Here is a 21,181-nt window from a genome sequence, read left to right as displayed (position 1 = left end):
TTATGCTAAATTGAGTTTTAATTAAGAGTTTCTGGTTGACAGTACGCTGTGCATGTTTTGGCTACCGCTTCTTACTGGAACTTTTCATTTTTCTTTTTTTTCCTTTTGTTTTTCTTTTTTTGTGTGTTTGTGTAGTTTGATGATTGTTTTTTTGAGTGTTTTATCTGCCGGTTGTGGCATATCTCTGGACCCAGTTTTGCCGTTGCTTTCCATCAGGCCTTGGTGCGCTGTGGGTGATGCCTCGCTATGGACTGCAGTGAGCTCATCGCTCTTTTTAATATCAGGGTTGTCCAGCGCTCTGTGTGGCAGTGCTTTTGTGCTTGGCGTGGTGTTCAGAGCGATGTTGCCTGGTTGCGTCACGTTGGCTGTGCAGGTGGTTTGGGACATACCGGTGCTCTGTGTGGCAGTGCTTCTGTGCTTGCTTTGTGGATCCATGGCGTGGTGTTCCGAGCGATATTGCCCGGCGGCTGCATGGTGGCTGTGCAGGCGTTGTGGGATTTATCTTCGTGCGCCTGGTGGGACTGTGGTAGTTACGCCATTGGAATTACATCCTGACCCTCTTTTGGTTGACTCTTTTTTTTTTTTTTTCCAGATGGCCAAATTCTTGCATATAGCACCTTCGAAGCTGGGTTTTGCCTCACCTACTTCCCTAGAATTCATTCAGAGAAGCCACACCTACTTCCCTAGAATTCAGTCAGAGAAGCCACACCCACTTCACCAGAACTCACAGAAGTCACACCACCTTCCCCAGAACTCAGGGAAGCCACACCTACTTTCCCAGAATTCAGTCAGAAAGGTCACACCTACTTCCCTAGAATTCAGTCAGAGAAACCCACACTTCCACAGAACTCACAGAAGCCACACCTATTTCCACAGAACTCAGTCAGAGAAGCCACACCTATTTCCCTCATCAAAGAGGCCACTCTAATTTCCCTATAGACCCCTTTCACATGACGTCACCGCGCCGCGAGATTTTGTTAGGCGCCATATTGGAAGACCAAGTACATGCACTCACAATATAAAACAAAGTACGAGCGAGAGTAAAGTGACACGATGGATGATAATTCGGGTTATGTGAGTACATTACCAGTTGCAGAAAGGGCACGGTATGTGGAGAAACTGGCTGTGATTGATGGGTTTGACCCATATGATAAGACTCAGAAAAAAATTATGTGAATCCAAGCACACAGTTTAACGCAAAAGTTCGTTTATATCCCGACCTTGTCAGCTGTCAGATTTATGTTAATGGACCCGGTAAGCTGGTAAATAATTTTTTTTTTTTACCAAATTCTAACAGAAAACGAGAGTGCCCGAAAGGGAAAACCAAGCCGAGCCGCCTCACGGCTGTAATGCAAATTGCTTTCCTCCTCGGTATACAAGTGCGCTCCATGGCAGGGAAAAAGAAACTACATTCTGCCGCTTATGTAGTCCCCTATTTAAACAAATAGGAGTTATTCAGGATTCAGCCATGTTTTTGCTCCGTGCTTTTACTCGACCAAAGTTATACAGTATTATGAGCTTTAAATTGCATAAATAAAACCATTTGGTGAAACTTTGAAGAAGAGATTGTACTGGTTTAAAGTTTTTACCTAACGTTTTCATGTCGACTCCAATTAATACACTAGTAGAATCGATGACTAGTTTAGTAGGCCAAAACTTTTTTAAATTTTTGACTGTACCAGCCTGAAAAAACTTGCGACAGTCAAATGGAAAAAAAGCAAGCTGGTCATGTTGTACTGGACTAATCTATGACTGATGAGTATAGTAAGTGATACTAGTACTGATACAATAAAACAGACGACTGTAATCTGGTAGGCAGCACGATTTATATTATTTCTCCGTGTCAGATACATAAGGAGGACCGGACACCAATTCTGCCATCTGTTTGCTACCCAGACATTGTAAACTATTTGTTGTTTACACCCAGTGCCTACACTGCTGATGACTTGAAAGCTTACAAAGGGCTACAGGCTTACAATTATGTTGTTAGTGGCTTGGTTCGTGATATTACAGCTGTTATTAAGAATAACCTACACATAGTTATTATTATTAAATTGTAGAAGTCTGGGAGGCTTGCTCCTCATACAGTTATCAACTTGGGGCCAATTTAGCATGTTTTAAATCTGAATTTCTTGCGTTTGCTTACCTCAAAGTGTCCGCAGATCATGCACAGACTTATCCATTATCTCATCTCATCTCATTATCTCTAGCAGCTTTATCCTTTTACAGGGTCGCAGGCAAGCTGGAGCCTATCCCAGCTGACTACGGGCGAAAGGCAGGGTACACCCTGGACAAGTCGCCAGGTCATCACAGGGCTGACACATAGACACAGACAACCATTCACACTCACATTCACACCTACGGTCAATTTAGAGTCACCAGTTAACCTAACCTGCATGTCTTTGGACTGTGGGGGAAACCGGAGCACCCGGAGGAAACCCACGCGGACACGGGGAGAACATCCAAACTCCACACAGAAAGGCCCTTGCCGGCCCCGGGGCTCGAACCCAGGACCTTCTTGCTGTGAGGTGACAGGGCTAACCACTACACCACCGTGCCGCCCCCTTATCCATTATATCCACAGTTTTTTGCCAAGTCTCACACAGGTTTCTTTCAAGTCTACTGTTGGGCCAATAAATCATAAATAAAACAGCTCAGATTTGTTTGTTTAAGTCGTTTGCCACTCCACTTTATTCTCGTGGGTTCACATACCGCTGCCGTTATCACAAGTTTGTTGGTCTTCCAAAATGGCGCAGGGTCTGTTTACTTCCGGTTTCGGGTGACGTCAGTGAAAGGGGTCTATGACCAATTCTCAGTGGCCACACCTCCTTTCCTAGCATGCTGTCACAAAAGGCCACACCTGTTTCTCTAGAACACAGTCACACTGACCACGTCTACTTTCCTGGAACTGTCACACAGGCCACACCGTCTTTCCTTGAGCCTTTAATGGAACTGATGCCTCGTTCAGTGAGACTAACTGACACAAACACCACACCTCTTTCCCTGGAACACACATTGGCCATGTCTCCTTCCCTAGAACTCTCAGAGCCCCTGCCTTCATCATTTGATGTCATTTTTCATTAATAAGCACAGGTAAAAATTTAGTGAATCACTCATTTTGTAAACATTTGCAATAATCTTGAATCTCCTGTTCATGTGTAATATATAAAGAATTCTCTCCCCTGTTTCATCTCAGACTGTTTTTTTTTTTTTAAATCTCCCATCCTCACCTTTCAATCAGGAGAAAAAGAGCATAACGGAGCTATTATTGAATAACGGTGCCTGTATAAAGACCCACTGTCTTTATTGTTACGTTCTCTCCCGGGGGTTAAACTGAAAGAGCGAGGGCACTATATCTGAATGGATCACAGTGCAAATTCATGAGGTGTGAACTCCCTTCTTCTTATTCCACTACCTTTTAGTCTCAGGAGACAGCGGCACACAGAGAGTGGTTCTTTTCAAGGACATAGCAGCTAGAAGAAGCGTTTTGAAAAAGAGGTTAGATTGAATCAGAATGGATGTTGATTTGTTTGTAAAACTGCTACACAATATGTGGAATTGTGCTCATTATTTCCTTATTTACATTTTCTAGCATACAAGGCTTCGATAATAAATGTCTGGTAACAAATTCTCAGAACAAAATTCGGGTTTGCAATCACAATATGTCAGAACTTAATGACTTAACTGTAGTAATTTGCATAAAAATATGCATTTCATTTCATCTCTTGGATTTAGCCAAGGTGTGTGTGTGTGTGTGTGTGTTTATTATCGTCACACCATTTTTTGAGTCAGCCAAGCAGAAGCAGGAATGCATTTAGTATCTGAGATCACTTCTCAGAAGGATATGCTCTCATTTCCACTGTAACATCAAGAAAAGTGACAGTTCTTTCTTATCACTTGCCATATTTATGGATTTTATTGCAGCTGTGTGTGTGTGTGGTGACAATTCTGCAAATCACTCTGAGGGGACTTGATGGGCCGCCGCTTCTTTAGGCACCATGTATTTAAATATCATTGCTTAAGCGGCTTGTCGTTATTGCGCTACAACTCGGTGACTTAAATGAATAATGACGCTCGTCTCTATCGCTTATCAGCCATGTGTCACTTCCAGAAATGTATTTCAGGTAAAATAAAGCCACAAGTTAGCACAGCATTGCAGAGCATCGGTTCCATGTTGCTTTATGTAATTCAGCTTAGCTCGCCTTATGGAAAATCACATGAACAAAACTTGTTGTTTTTAGATAGCCTACTGTCCATGAACGACTTTCATATTTTCATGAGTAGCACATTTTTAATTTCGTACATGAGTTTATATAGTATACAGTTTTTTCACATTTGATTTTTGTACATAGATTCTTTTATTTTCCACACAAATTTGTACCTGATTAATTTTTCAATTGTTTTTTTTTTTCACATTACTCATAATATTCTCATGTGATTGCCAGATAATTTTTCACATGTAGTGCATGTGTACTTATTATCACATTATTTTCCCCACGTTATTTATTTAGTTTTGCATGACAAGCTCAAATGTATTTTTATTTTCACTTGTGATTTTTACACACAATTACACATTTGTTTACATGAATAAATGTGATCTAAGGACATAATGTTCACATTTTTCACGTGGGAAAGGATGCATGTGATTTTCCTCTATGTATTCCTATTAAGAATGTGTTCTGAATCCAAAAGAGCATTTTAGCTAACATAATAATAATAATAATACAAAAGCGCAGTAATTGTGCTGTAATATGCTGTTAGCTGTTTAACCATTGACCTGTCCAAACCTTAAGCGTCAGGACTTTGAGCTTGCCTACAGCACAGTCATAGGAAGTGACTCATCAACATTTGGCCGGAATGTGTTCCTTCATCAGCAGCAGGGCCTGAGAAGCATCGGGGGTGTTCAAATTCCATTGAGGATCTTGGTTATTATACCTGAGAAATTCATTTCTTTTTTCCTCTTCTTGCCGATGTAGAGAAATCGATATGGCTGACTGGGGATCAGACAGAGAGAGTGTCAGTGCTTGGCATATGAGACCTATCAAACCGTATCACAATCTGAGTTAAGGGCACTTCACATCCCTTTGGGTGTACTGCCACAATCTGTCGTACAATTAAGCCTGTCCTCCATTTCACAGAACCACTTCCTCGAAAATCCTGTAGAACTTTTCAAAACTACCTTGTTTCCCCTTTGGAAATCTTCGTGCCATTTGGGGTGATGTTAATACTTCATACGTTCCAATGTGTCAAGTTTAAGCACATGGTTTGTCCTTTAATTGGAGTGTCAGTGATACCTGGGCAGGAATAATACTTGTGTATTTCTCAGGAGGGCTATAAAGTGTGTAAAAGTGTGAAGTGTGTGTGGGTGCTTTCTTTTCTGCTGACTTTCTGCTGAGTTGAGATTTAACCCCTTATTTCTTAAGAAGTTAGCAGGGCTAGGGCTTGGTTAAGGATCTTTATTCAGCATTTATTTAAGATTACATAAGAAGATATCGTCCAATAGCGCTCTTGAATTCTGGATTCTGATGATGCTGTTTCTGAAGGTGTTGATTCCTTTTCGATAACAGCAGCTCTGACATTAGCACAGGTTTATATTAATGCACTCACTCTAATATGTTATCATTTCTCTAGTTTCTCACAACTTGTTCACAGGGACTTGTACAGAGGATGCTCTGCTAATAATAATTGAATAAAAAATGTGTAATCATTGATATGGTTATGTTTTCTTGAAGGAGATGTTTATTTAAGGTGGCACGGTGGTGTAGTGGTTAGCACTGTCGCCTCACAGCAAGAAGGTTATGGGTTCAAGTCCAGCAGCCGACAGGGGCCTTTCTGTGTGGAGTTCACATGTTCTCCCTGTGTCTGTGTGGGGTTCCTCCAGGTGCTCCGGTTTCCCCCACAGTCCAAAGACATGCAGGTTAGGCTAATTGGTGACTCTAAACTGACTGTAGGTGTGAATGGTTGTTTGTCTCTATGTGTCAGCCCTGTGATGATCTGGTGACTTGTCCAGGGTGTACCTTGCCTCTCACCCATAGTCAGCTGGGATAGGCTCCAGCTTGCCCATGACCCTGCACAGGATAAGCAGTTACAGATACTGGATTGATGTTTATTTAATCTTTATGGAAGGATTCTGGGCGGCACGGTGGTGTAGTGGTTAGCACTGTCGCCTCACAGCAAGAAGGTCCGGGTTCAAGCCCCGTGGCCAGCGAGGGCCTTTCTGTGCGGAGTTTGCATGTTCTCCCCGTGTCTGCATGGGTTTCCTCCGGGTGCTCCGGTTTCCCCCACAGTCCAAAGACATGCAGGTTAGGTTAACTGGTGACTGTAAATTGACCGTAGGTGTGAGTGTGAATGGTTGTCTGTGTCTATGTGTCAGCCCTGTGATGACCTGGCGACTTGTCCAGGGTGTACCCCACCTTTCACCCGTAGTCAGCTGGGATAGGCTCCAGCTTGCCTGCGACCCTGTAGAACAGGATAAAGCGGCTAGAGATGATGAGATGAGATGGAAAGATTCTCCAGTGTCAGCAGTGAAGTCCAAGGTAGCCTTATCATGGCCGAAACCATGACAGTATTTCTTTATTGATTCAAAATTGTAAGTGTTGCCAAACTACTGTTGTATAAGAGGAATACGCCACTTCAGCACATGTTGTTATGGGAAAATAATCAACTTTGGAGTGGTAGCAGTAATTCAATATTAGGTCACACACACAACATTGGGTGTTTAATTGAATAAGTATGAAATTGTTATTTGAGATGTCAAATAAAGATAGTCAGTGTCAGATAAAGAAGGCTGGCTCTGTGCTGGGGACTACTCTGGAGCCTTTAGAATTGGTTGTTGAAAGAAGGATGTTGTACTAACTTATCAACATATAGGACAACACTGCAATTTCCCCTTTTGGGATTAATAAAGTACTCTGTCATGTTGTGACAACTCCTATAGGAGTTGAATTTCAATGGAAATAAATTGGGAATGGGCGGCACGGTGGTGTAGTGGTTAGCGCTGTCGCCTCACAGCAAGAAGGTCCTGGGTTCGAGCCCCGGGGCCGGCGAGGGCCTTTCTGTGTGGAGTTTGCATGTTCTCCCTGTGTCCGCGTGGGTTTCCTCCGGGTGCTCCGGTTTCCCCCACAGTCCAAAGACATGCAGGTTAGGTTAACTGGTGACTCTAAATTGACCGTAGGTGTGAATGTGAGTGTGAATGGTTGTCTGTGTCTATGTGTCAGCCCTGTGATGACCTGGCGACTTGTCCAGGGTGTACCCCGCCTTTCGCCCGTGGTCAGCTGGGATGGGCTCCAGCTTGCCTGCGACCCTGTAGAAGGATAAAGCGGCTTGAGATAATGAGATGAGATGAAATTGGGAATCTTTTTTGTTTGCTAAAATGCACAGTAATAGACATTTCAATTGTAATGTCACATTTGTGGCCTTCAACAAATCAACCACAACTCTATCGGTATTTGTGACAACGCTGATTGATTAGTTATGATAAGAGTAATCATGGTACTGTACTGTCAACATTGGAAAACAGGGCTTATCTCCTTAAATGCGATTTGATGAGATCATGGTCCACTGCCCACATATGCATTCTGTCAGGAAAGTTGAAGGCTGCACCTGTACTGATGGATGTCTTTGTTTGTGTCTTGGTTTGTGTGATCTGCAGGACGAGGAAGTTGATAAACCATGGAGCGGATCATTTTGTTCATGATGCTGTTGGGGGTTCTGGTGCGAGGACAGCAGTGCCCAGGCCGATGTATCTGCCAGACCATCTCGCCCACCCTGACCTTGCTTTGTGCCAAGACTGGACTCCTATTTGTACCACACACTATTGACCGTAAAACCGTAGAGTTGAGGCTCACGGACAACTTCATCACAGCTGTTCGTAGGAAAGACTTTTTAAACATGACAAGCCTGGTGCATCTGACACTGTCCCGCAATACAATAAGCCAGATTGCACCTCATGCCTTTGTTGGACTCAAAGCATTAAGGGCGCTTCACATGGATGGCAATCGACTGACTGATATAAAGAATGACCAGCTAAAAGGCTTAGTCAACCTTCGGCATCTCATCTTGGGGAACAACCAGATCCACCATATTGACCCTTCCTCCTTCGATGAGTTTGTATCCACTATTGAGGATTTGGACTTGTCTTACAACAACCTGAGGACGTTGCCTTGGGAGGCTATAGCCAGGATGACCAACATCAACACGCTAACTTTGGATCACAATCTTATCGATCACATAGGAGTTGGAACTTTCACACTACTCACCAAACTGGTTCGCTTGGATATGACATCCAACCGTTTGCAGAAGCTGCCTCCAGACTCCCTCTTCCAGCATGCTCAAGTGCTCTCTGATCCTAAGGGTTCCTCTAGTTCCTCTAGGCTGACGGTGAGTTTTGGTGGGAACCCGCTCCACTGTAACTGTGAGTTGTTATGGTTGCGCAGACTCACCCGAAAGGATGACCTGGAGACTTGCGCTTCACCTGAACATCTTATGGACAAGTACTTCTGGTCTATTCAGGAGGAGGAGTTTATCTGTGAACCCCCACTCATTATCAAGCACCAGGTCACTAAGCCATATGTGATGGAAGGCCAAGGCGTCACGCTCAAGTGTAAGGCAATGGGTGATCCAGATCCTACCATACACTGGCGTTTTCCTGATGGAAAGCTGGTCCACAATAACTCACGTACCATCCTGTATGATAATGGCACTCTGGACATCCTGATTACAACCCTGAAAGACAGCGGGGCATTCAACTGTGTCGCCTCGAATGCTGCTGGAATCGCCACAGCAGCTGTAGAGATAAACATGATCCCACTGCCGTTGTATGTCAACAACACGAGTCACATGAAGGAGGGTGACCCTGGCCTGTCTGACATTACCACCTCCACCAAATCTGGCAACAATGACACCAAGCAACAAGACAAGAGGGTGGTGGTGGATGAGCTAACCTCCAATTCAGCAATGATCCACTGGCCTTCGGAGCGACACATTCCTGGAATAAGGATGTACCAGATCCAGTATAACAGTACTATGGATGACACTCTGGTCTACAGGTAAGGAAAATAAACGATTATTTTTCTATCAAAGTGACATAAAATTGCTGACTTTATATACAGCTATTCTTTATCAATTGAGCATGTTGGTGTAAGTCAACTCTTGCCAGTGAAAGCATACCGATGGCCATGTATAAACCTCAAACATTATTATTGACAAAGTGTGCTAGGATTTCCTGAATAACTCCTTCGGACACAAGGAAAAATCTCACACAGTGTTTTGGGCCCCTAACCAGGAAAAAGCATCCTGGGTTAGATGCTAGATGCCAGCTCAACATAGAACCCATATATTGTTGTCTTTAAAAATTTAGTTCCTAGTCAGTATGATGGTGCAGTAGGTAGCATTGCTGCTTCACTGCTCCAGGGACCTGGGGCTCTGTTTCAAGTTTTGCATGTTCTCCCTCTTATGTCTGTGTGGATTTCCTCTGAGTTCTCTGGATTTGCTATGCGAATTGGCTATGGGTGTGTGTGTGGTATCCACTAATGGGTATCCAGCAATCCAAGATGCTTTCCTGCCTCAGAATAGGATCCATGGATCCACTGCCACTCTAAACTCAATAAAGTGCTGAAATAAAATCTGATGAATGAATGAATGAATGAATGAATTAACAAAATTACTTCGAATAGGGTCATTTTGACTCAGCTAAATTTGTAAAGACAAAAACATATGTTTATTTGCCTACATTTGGCTATTTTGATTAAGTAACCATTCAAGACTCTTATTATGCATATACAGTGAGATATACAGTATATAGTTTAAAAATCATTTGGAATTATGAGGGTAAGTGAAAGATGATGTGCGAAACTGAATAAAAGCACAATATTTTGATTAAGATGTAAAATGTCACCACTGTATGTGAAACAAAAATTTGTTGCATACATACTTTTGTGGAAATAGGCATAATATTGAAAGCACTGAAACACTTAGTAGAATTCTGGAGAACAATTGGCAAACTTTTTTTTCTTAGATATCTTCCTACTCTTACTCAAGTATGGATTTTGAATTTTAATTTTACCCGAGTCATTATATTTACATTAGTTTTACTTGCTTGTTCACCTGTTTGCCATTAGTGTTTAATTAGCATGTTTATTTAGACCCAACTGTTTGTGTTTCATCGTGAAGTCTTATCATGCAAGCGCAGCTGTGTTTTCTAGTTTTCTGTTTCCTCACTTTGTTTATTTTTGTAAACCTGAACGATGTTTACAGGTTTTTGTAGCTGTAAATAATGTCTAGTATGGTCATGATTCAGCAAAATCCACTGCATATGTGTCAGGTTTATTATAATTTGTATCCTTTAGAGTGTTAGCTGCATAGAAAAAATGCTTTGCTTTGGAATATTTTCAGAAGAAAAAAAAAATCAATTTCCACAAGCCACCCAGCTATTAATCACTAATTTTTTGGTTCATTAGCTGCTTGGAGTGACCTCAGATCAGACACAAATCAGACAAAATGTCATGATTAAACATTATGAATGCTTGAACTTAAGGGTAAATCACATCCATTCTGCTGAAACATGACGTATCATGGTGTAGTTGAAGGAGAAAAATAAAATAAAAGGGAAAGATGTCGAACTAGTTAAGTGCCTCTGGTATATTGAAGCCAAAATGGCTTTGTGGCACAGATGATGGCTGGGTGGAAGAAGAGTGCTTCTCATAGACCAATGTAAACTGAGCATCTTAAAAGTCTACAGTCATAAAATTACTGGCAAGCTTCAGTTTTTGAAGAAAGGGATTTAGATAGAAACATGGTTCATAAAAAGTGAGGCAGATTTATTAAATGGGAGCATGCTGGTCTGTCTGAGTAGTTAATAAATATAAAACAGGAATAAATTTCGAAAGCAAAATAATGTCGGTCTTGTAGATTTAAAAGTATTCGGCAAATATCTGATTACATTTTGCTTGGTTTATAATCTATAATTAAGGTTGAGACTCTACAAGTGAATAATAATTTAAAAAAGTAATTGATATCACAATTAATGTTCCAGGTAATTGCTGATATATTGACTTGCTTTCTATTTTCTCATTAGTTTATGTAAATGAAGCAATGTTTCAGATACATATGCTTAAATTTGCTTTCTATAGATGATGTTAGAATACATACATACATACATGCATGCATACAGGGGGCTGCAAAAGTAGGTATGCAGTAAGGATTATTCCAGTATTACCAGTATTATAATAGTGGTGCTAGGTTGTATTTAATACTAACATTTTGTCTGAACGTTTTGTTTTTCATTACTGTATACCTACTTTTGCAGCCCCCTGTGTGTGTGTGTGTGTGTGTGTGTGTGTGTGTATATATATATATATATATATATATATATATATATATATATATATATATATATACATACACACACACACACACACACACACACACAGATAGTCGTCGACTTACGACCTATGCGACTTACGACCGATCGACTTTATGACCATCTGGTTATGACTGGCAAGTGTTTCCCAGCTGAGCTAGCTGAGTGTACGACAGTTTCCGCCCCAGCTCCTGGCAGCGCCCAGCATCCAGCCAGTGTTGCCAGATACTGCTGACGGTTTCCAGCCCAAAATATGTTCAAAACCCGCCAAAATGCACTTAAAACCGCCCAATCTGGCAACACTGCATCCAGCCTCTTATATTATGTGTGCAGTGTTTCACTGGACAAACAACGAGCGAGCTACAGCGCGCATACGGCTTAACCAGATCTTGTGCTATAATGTGTGCAGCTGGTAATCAAAGTAACTTTCACTTTTCTGTTCTGTTACACTGTTCTGTGTCCAGTGTCCAAAATGAAAAGTTAGTTTTCAACTGTTCAGCTAAAAAAATGTAATTAAAACGATTGTGTTGTTGAAATGATGTGTTTGCAATTTATTTATAAGCAAAAACTGATACAGATGGATGAAAGAGTGATAGTGTGATAACGTACTATACTAGTACTACTGAGTGATAAGAAGTCCTAGTGAATGGTTGATAAGTAGACAATAATAAATAATTAGGTGTATTTTTCGGCATGCGTTATGCGCGCGTACTATGGCTCAAAATAATATACCGGCAAGAAATAAAAGTTACTTTCACCCCTGAGTATGCAGTGTTTGACTTAAACCAAATAATGAGCCAAGGTAATGAAATAAGAAAATGTTGATAAAATAAGACTTTAAGATGATTACAATATCATTACACATCACAATGTACTTACGTTCATTTAACATAGGCCGACTTACGACCAGATCAGTTTATGACCGGTCAGTCGTAACCAAACACAGTCGTAAGTCGACGACTACCTGTGTGTGTGTGTGTGTGTGTGTATATATATATATTTATATATATATATATATATATATATATATATATATATATATATATATATATATATACAAGTGTTTTACTGGGAAATATACCACTTGTGTTTTTCATATGAGTTCCATCCAGGACATGGAGAACCAAAACCATGACATGAATCTCTATATGTCACTCGTGAAGAAATCAATGAATTGTTTTGATAAATTTGGGGACTTTTTGTTTGTGAATGTGTCTATATAATAAAAAGAAAATCACACATTGGCTTGAAGATATGAAGCTTATCTTCTCGTGTTGAAAGACTCGCATTTTCATACAAAATACATTGCGGATCTGAGTGACATATTTAAATAATACTGGCTGGCTTTGAGTGGTCTATCAGATATATTCCCTTCAGCTAGCATGATATTGAACAAGTCGAAGATGAGTAGCTGAATCGAATATATCTGATAGACCACTCAAAGCCAGACAATATTATTATTATTATTATTATTATTATTATTATTATATATACAACCCCGATTCCAAAAAAGTTGGGACAAAGTGCAAATTGTAAATAAAAACGGAATGCAATGATGTGGAAGTTTCAAAATTCCATATTTTATTCAGAATAGAACATAGATGACATATCACATGTTTAAACTGAGAAAATGTATCATTTAAAGAGAAAAATTAGGTGATTTTTAAATTTCATGACAACAACACATCTCAAAGTTGGGATGTTTACCACTGTGAGACATCCCCTTTTCTCTTTACAACAGTCTGTAAACGTCTGGGGACTGAGGAGACAAGTTGCTCAAGTTTAGGGATAGGAATGTTAACCCATTCTTGTCTAATGTAGGATTCTAGTTGCTCAACTGTCTTAGGTCTTTTTTGTCATATCTTCCGTTTTATGATGCGCCAAATGTTTTCTATGGGTGAAAGATCTGGACTGCAGGCTGGCCAGTTCAGTACCCAGACCCTTCTTCTACGCAGCCATGATGCTGTAATTGATGCAGTATGTGGTTTGGCATTGTCATGTTGGAAAATGCAAGGTCTTCCCTGAAAGAGACGTCGTCTGGATGGGAGCATATGTTGCTCTAGAACCTGGATATACCTTTCAGCATTGATGGAGTCTTTCCAGATGTGTAAGCTGCCCATGCCACACGCACTAATGCAACCCCATACCATCAGAGATGCAGGCTTCTGAACTGAGTGCTGATAACAGCTTGGGTCGTCCTTCTCCTCCTTAGTCTGAATGACACGGCGTCCCTGATTTCCATAAAGAACTTCAAATTTTGATTCGTCTGACCACAGAACAGTTTTCCACTTTGCCACAGTCCATTTTAAATGAGCCTTGGCCAGGAGAAGACGTCTGCGCTTCTGGATCATGTTTAGATACAGCTTCTTCTTTGAACTATAGAGTTTTAGCTAGCAACGGTGGATGGCACGGTGAATTGTGTTCACAGATAATGTTCTCTGGAAATATTCCTGAGCCCATTTTGTGATTTCCAATACAGAAGCATGCCTGTATGTGATGCAGTGCCGTCTAAGGGCCCGAAGATCACGGGCACCCAGTATGGTTTTCTGGCCTTGACCCTTACGCACAGAGATTCTTCCAGATTCTCTGAATCTTTTGATGATATTATGCACTGTAGATGATGATATGTTCAAACTCTTTGCAATTTTACACTGTCGAACTCCTTTCTGATATTGCTCCACTATTTGTCGGTGCAGAATTAGGAGTTTTGGTAGCCTTTCGGGTGTTCAGCGTGTCTTTCTCTTTCAAAATTCTCTTTCAAAATATATCTTCCACTTTAAATCTTCCACTTTTAATGACGCAAACCTCGCGGCCATGCTTGTGTATCAATTGTCACAGTCATTCGCTAGCGTGGAAGTTTTATGTCTCCGATGTGTCTCTTTTCCAGCTTTTCCATATATTTATTGCGGAAGATTAAATGCATGAAGAATATCCAGTGAAGTTTTGGTAGCCTTTCGAGTGTTCAGCATGTCTTTCTCTTTCAAAATTCTGATATTGAACGAGTCGAAGACAAGTAGCTGAGTGGAATATATCTGATATAACATGAAAAAAAGCCAGCCAATATTAGTATTATACATACACATTCAGTGGAACAATTATAGATTTTACAAAAAAAGTGACTAACAGGGAGGTTACTTATCAATATCCAATACGAATTCTGATCCAATGTAATTCAATGTTCTGCCGTCGAACAAAGAGATGTTTCTGGGCATGCGCAGCAGAAAACTTTCTCATTGGATATTCGCATCAGCTGCAACGTGTGACGTCATGTTTTCTTGACAACCATGCAATATTGTAAACCATATTCAACGCTCACTGTCCGTAGGGTAGAATGGTGTAATACACATAGGCTAAGTGATATGCTAACAATATTGCATGCTCTCGAACCAAATGAATGAATGCCGCTAGAAGGGAATAGAACACGTTTTTATTCTATTGAAAAAGTGTCCTGTATGTATAATAATTCCCAATATTTCACTCCGATGACATCACTCCTTGTGTTTTCCTGCTGATGTGATTTTGTCAAATTGGTGAACCTGTTAAAATTGACATTACGTTACATGGTGGCACAAAAATATGAAGTTTATGAACAGGAAGTATTTATTTGTTGCATGTACACTCGAGCACAGACGTAAGCACACAGTGAAATTCGTCCTCTGCATTTAACCTGTCTGAAGCAGTGAGCACACACAAGTAAGCAATGAGCACACACACACATATCCAGAGCAGTGGGCAGCTATGCTACAGCACCCAGGGAGCAGTTGGCGGTTAGGTGCCTTGGTCAAGGGCACTTCAGCCCAACCTCAGGTCATGGCTGCCCCATGTCAACCTAACCGCATGAGTGAATTCACCCTCAAGAGGATGGAAAACCAACTCTATATTGTTCAAGCAAGAAAACACCACACTTTTTAGTAATTTTTTTTTAAACAATAGAAATCACAATTACTCTTTGTCTGTTAATTCCAGATATATTGTTAATGTTTTAAAAAATGTATATTTTTTCTGTGCATTTCAGGGTGAACCCCGCCTTTCGCCTGTAGTCAGCTGGGATAGGCTCCAGCTTGCCTGCAACCCTGTAGAACAGGATAAAGCGGCTATAGATAATGAAATGAGATGCATACATTTGCATGTGTAATAATAATAATAATAATAATAATTATTATTATTATTATTATTATAAACTTCAGTCACTGGATGAATTTAGAGTAAAAAAATGTTTATTTCAGAAAAAAAGGCTTTTAAAGAACTTTTTGAAACATACTTTCTTGATTGCTGAAGTAAGAAAACAAAACAGAAACAGATATCAGACATAATTAAATTTGCCAGGTGATTGCTGATATTTTTTTATTATTATTTTTTATTGAGGCTTACAGTTAAATTGTTAATTTCAAGTAAATATGTTTTTACAGAAAAAAAATTGAAAATTATTTTTGTTTCATCAAGAAATTACCATTACTGTTATATTTTTTTGCCATTTTTTTGTATAAAAGTGAACAGAAATCCAACAATAATCAACAGTTTGAAAAATTCCACAGTTATTAGCTTCTCATTAGGGATCAGAATGAACATGGAAAGTTTCATGAATGCACATCATTGAGGACGTGAGGCTTTTGGTTCTGCATAAAGAAAATAAAACAACTTAGATTAAAAAAATGTTTTAAAAATACAATATGGGTAGTAAATGTGATTATAAAGGAAATACACTTAAATTGACATAGAAGACATGATGTAACTGTGAAGTGGGCGTAGCTTAAAGCGCATAGGCAACGGTTTTAATTTTATGCACATTTGAAACTTTATATGTTAAAAAACCCTCTGTAATTTTCTTCTGGTCCCAAGAAGTATTGTTAATCAGTAATAATTAAAATAAGTTAGCATGGATCGTGGCGAATTTCTGTTTGGCTATTTTCATGATCACTGGGCGCGTGATGTCATTTAAGCCAAACAAACCTCTTGAGTTGAGTCGACTTCCGTTTACTTACATTGCCCTTTGGCTTGAGTGCAGACGTGCGTTCAGGAATTTCCAAAGAAAAAACATGCTTTGTTGTGCAGTGAACTGTAACAATGGGACCGGTTCAGGAAGAAGTTTTTACCTTTTTCCGAGAGAGGAGAAGAGGTGGAGTGAGTGGGTTGGCTTTTTCTGGAAGAGGAGAAGAGGCAGAGTGAGAGGATTGGCTTTTTCCGAAAAAGGAGAAGAGGCGGAGCGAGTGGGTTGGCTTTTTCCGAAAAAGGAGAAGAAGTGGAGTGAATGGGTTGGCTTTTTCCAAAAGAGGAGAAGAGGCAGAGCGAGAGGGTTGGCTTTTTACAAAAAAGGAGAAGAGGCGGAGCGAGAGGGTTGGCTTTTTCCAAAAGACGAGACGAGGTGGAGAGAGTGGATTGTGTGCGTGAAGCCAGAGGGTTGCTTTTTTCCAGAAGAGGAGAATAGGCGGAGAGAGTGGATTGTGCACGTGAAACAAAATCAAGCAGTCAAAGAAGAAACGGACCAGCAAGGCTCAAGCAAAATGGAGAAGATTGGAGGTAAACATTTTTACTTTTGCTTGCAATTGACAAGTCAAGAATCCTGAGGGATCCTGTACAATCATTGTGGAAATGAGACAAAGGGATATTTCCTCGCTTAGAGTCGGCTATAAATAGTATAATACCGCGGATGGCAGGCTAATGTGGCCTATCGGCGCACTGTCAAGTAATCGTTACCTATATCCATTAGGGAGGGTGGTTTAATAATTCTTCAAAAGGGCTCTTATTTAGTATTACGACGAAAGTAGGAATTTATCATAACTACCAGGATAAATCGTTTGGGTGCGAGTCTTGTTGAGGTCCGGGGTCACCGCGATCAGAGTCGGCCGAGTCTCTGTCCGATTCCGAGGCCGCACGGTCAAACCAGTGAGCTACATTCACCGATTGCTTCTCAACGGCCATAGGTTCATACATATATGGTTTCACCTCTCGATATTCAATTTGGAGAGTTCCTACTTCAAAATCGTTATCGTTTTCAGATATTTTACACAACCTCTCACTACCAAAGTCTGTACACGTGTGCTCGGTTCACAGGTAAACACAGAACTGCTCCCGGTCTGTTTGGCTTAAATGACGTCACGATGACGGTCCCCTGGCGGTGAAAGTGCGCATAAGTGAGATGTAAACAAACCTTCGGAAATTGGGCAAAACAGTATATTTTAACCGTTTTATTCAATTTTAGGGTGCAAATTAAACACTAGGAAAATTGAATTTGCTTTTTGGGTCATTCTTCTAGACAATAAAGTTGATATTCTACATTTCACCTCCGACCGTTGCCTATGACCTTTAAAACCTTTTTCAAAATGGGGTTTCTTTTGACGCAATGGTCATGAGAGGACAAAACCAAACTCAGTTAAAGAAAGTTATTGTGTTTACTATTAACTATTCTCTTGCATATTCTGTCATACTTTTTTTTGTTACTACAGTTTATGAGAAGACTTCTTAGATGCAGTTCATCCAAAAACATGAAAAATTACTACATTTGTCATTTTTACCTCGTGTCTTGCCTTTAATGTGTAAACAGAGAAGTCTATGGCATCATGAATTAAATTTCCAAAGCTAGTTTTACAAGTAAAGGACCATGAAATGATAAATTGATATGTCATAAACAATACCATGATGGATGAAGTTTGCTGCACATCCTCAAAATCACACAATACATCTTACACCCTTGATTGCTCACATGTGTCCTGTCATAAACAAGTGCAAAAATGGATTGACTCTTTGGGATAGAAGCATATGGGAGATTAAAAAAAAAAATACAATGCTAATTGTGGAGCTTTTTATGAAATAAAATGTCCTGTTTTCCTCTCTCCAAGCTCAGAAAGATGCAGCACACACTTTTTTTTTTTTTTAACAATTTGCCCAAATGTCAGAGAGCTAGGAAGCTGGGAGAGTGTGTGTGGGTGGAAATGCCCAAAATTCATGTATGAGCGTGTTAATCACCAGAAACTCAATATTGGCAGTTGTGAAGTGTTAGCCAATGTGTGAATGTGTGTGTGTGGGGGGGAGCTAATTTATTGAGAGTCTCCCTGTAGGAGGACTTTAATAAAGCAAATGCAGAAGCAGGCTGCTTTTGAGAGATTAGCATCGAAAAAAAGCACATCTTCGCATTCTATGAAAATAGGGTATAATTTACATCCATTAAAATGCTTGACTAGATGTTTCTTATGGTGCTTTCTGACATGTGTTAAAAGCCATGTATAATTTAGATGATGCCCTTAAGTCCAGTTAATAGTGAAGATCTGCACCATCTTTTCATCTTGAAATGGGGTCATGCTAATAGGTTGCGATTTACATCGATAAAAAATGCACTCGCTGCTAAAAGAAGAACTCTCGATGGGAAAGTTCAGCCTGTTTCAAAGGCACTATGCGAATGGGAAAAGTGTGGCTGAGACTGTGGAGGAGAGGTTTTACTGACTTGAAGTCAAGCCAAACCATGTAGGAGGACACTGTAGCATATAAGCAGCTTCCATAGAATCCAAAGCTAGTGTGAGCTTTTATTTACATGGAGCTGATGTTAACACTTTGGCTAAAAGACAAGCATGATTTCTAATTTAAGATTCTAATTTATAACCAGAAAATTACATTGCTATCTTATAGCATCTCTGTTCATTCCTGAGCTTGGGTTTCTGCCAGTGACAGAGTGTTGAACGTTTCCTTTTGGATCCTCCGGTTTCCTTCCACCACCCAAAAGGTGTAACGGGAACACTAAATTGCCCCTAAATGTGAATGAGGGTCTGTATGCTACCCTGTGATGGACCGGCATCTCATTCTGGGTGTTTTTCTTCTTCACGTCCAAAGTTCCCAGATTTACCGTGACCTTAACCTGAATAAAGAGCTTCCTGAATATGAATAGACCCGACTGAAAAATACGTCAGACCAGATTTGATAGCAGGCCGGTATCTGGATTAGGCTATCACTAGTCCAAACATGTGATACTCCTCCTGTGCAAAATTCATAGGATTTCTACAAGTGAGAGTGAACTCTAACCCTGCCCCTGCACCAAACATTAACCATTTATTACCATTTTTGTACAAATCAGCTCATCAGATGCCCTTATATCAACCATAGAATATGCACCTTTGTTCTTGCGGAGAATATGTGACCTCCATGTATAGCTTCTGACCTACTATCATCAGGACATCACTCATGCTGACATGCTGCCAGTTCTTCTTGTGGTAATAGCAGCCTCCCCACCCCACGGCCCCCTTCAGACTTTTCTATTCAGATTCATGCGTACTTGGTTTCAGAAAACCATGAATCATTGGGAACAGCCCAGAGGCATTTTGTTCCAAAGAGAGGAAAAGAATTTCAAACAAAACTCAAGCTTAAAAACTCCATTTATTTATTATTCAATCAGAGCACAACCCGGAATAGACAAAGTAGCAGAAAAGCCAAAAACTTTACTTAGTTGTATTCATTTCAGTATTCAGTTGGATTATGATCAGAATCTCAAAGTTCCACAAAGGTATATTTGTATGAACATCAGTCAGTGTCAATTTACACCTGCATCAGCATTGTAAACAAACTTTCAAATGTATTTCCATTGATAATTTATTTTTAATCCAACTTTCTGTCCTCACTCTGTCTGTTTCTTGCTCCATCCCTCTAGGATGATTCCCTCAGAGAGCAAGACATTCCGGATCAATGACCTGGCAGCGGGACGTGAGTACGAGTTGTGTGTCCTTGCTGTGTATGATGATGGCATCACATCCCTCACTGCGACACGTGTGGTGGGCTGCGTCCACTTCCGCACCGCACCTGAGACCGGCCAATGCCAGTTTGCTCAAGCGCAGTTCCTGGGTGGTACCATGATCATCATCATCGGTGGCGTCATTGTGGCCTCTGTGCTTGTCTTCATCGTCATCCTGATGATCCGCTACAAGGCGTATGGTACAGTTGATTCCTCTAAGGTCAAAGGTGGAACATCTGGAAGCATCCACCAGTCAGGCCACACCACATCTAAGAAACAGGACCATGTGGGTGAGTCTCCAGGCAGTACCGATTGCCATGCTATAGCGCTACTTAGCCTTGAGAATGAGACTCAGGGGGAAGCGAAGGCACCGACACCTCCAGTTAACTCAGATGTGGCAGCTTTGGCTCTTGTACCTGCTCCACCCATTCCACCATCCCGCAGGGCAAGTTTAGGAGCCCCACCTTCAGATGATGCCCAGACGGACAGCAGCCTGACAGGCTCCACCATGTCGCTTTGCCCCATGGGCACCAGCACAAGCGACAGGGACAGGAAGCGGACGCCAGTGGCCATTGGGTTGCTGCCTGGTGAGCTGGCGAGGGCAAGGCACCGCTTTTCTTTTGATGGGGACTACACGCTTTTCCAGAGCCACAGCTACCCGAGGCGGGCCCGTGCCCGCCGCCACAAATCCAGCTCACAGCTCGATGTCTCACCTCCGACTGAACGCCGCATCACGTTCAGCAGCAGCACTGAGTGGATGCTTGAGAGCACAGTGTGAACAAACACATACCCAGTGGTGTCCCAAACTCCAAGTTCACTACTAGCAACTGTCTTTATTCCATCAGTTATCATAAGGGAATTCAATTTTACTAAATTTCTCAAGCAGGATCATTAATATTTTTTGTTCATCATAACTAATTCACAAATATAATCCCAGTTCTAGACTAAGACTGGAGGTGAGTGCAGAAGTACTTTTTTTACCCCCATTCAGCAGACACTTTTGATCAATCCGGGCTGCTCCTGACAAATTCCGTGACCTTGACCAGGAAAGTACAATTACTGATAAATCTGTCATGCATTGTAAACACTGTCAGCCTAAGAAATCTTAC

The 21,181-nt window shown here is 40.9% G+C and overlaps 1 protein-coding gene across 1 annotated transcript in view; it reads left to right on the top strand.

The window, feature by feature from the left end:
• Positions 1-20,850, top strand: part of lrfn1 (leucine rich repeat and fibronectin type III domain containing 1) — a 110,346-nt gene extending 89,496 nt beyond the window's left edge. Inside the window, exons 2-3 of the mRNA XM_060942222.1 lie at positions 7,652-9,047; positions 19,992-20,850. Coding sequence (XP_060798205.1) covers positions 7,672-9,047; positions 19,992-20,850 — 2,235 coding nt within the window. The 5' untranslated portion in view covers positions 7,652-7,671. The remainder of the gene's footprint in view (positions 1-7,651; positions 9,048-19,991) is intronic.
• Positions 20,851-21,181: the final 331 nt, after the last annotated feature.

Source organism: Neoarius graeffei, chromosome 16, assembly GCF_027579695.1.
Source record: "Neoarius graeffei isolate fNeoGra1 chromosome 16, fNeoGra1.pri, whole genome shotgun sequence".
NCBI classification, from domain to species: Eukaryota; Metazoa; Chordata; class Actinopteri; order Siluriformes; family Ariidae; genus Neoarius; species Neoarius graeffei.
The sequence above is the reverse complement of the archived record's forward strand: the minus strand, read 5'-3'. Positions and strand labels throughout refer to the sequence as shown.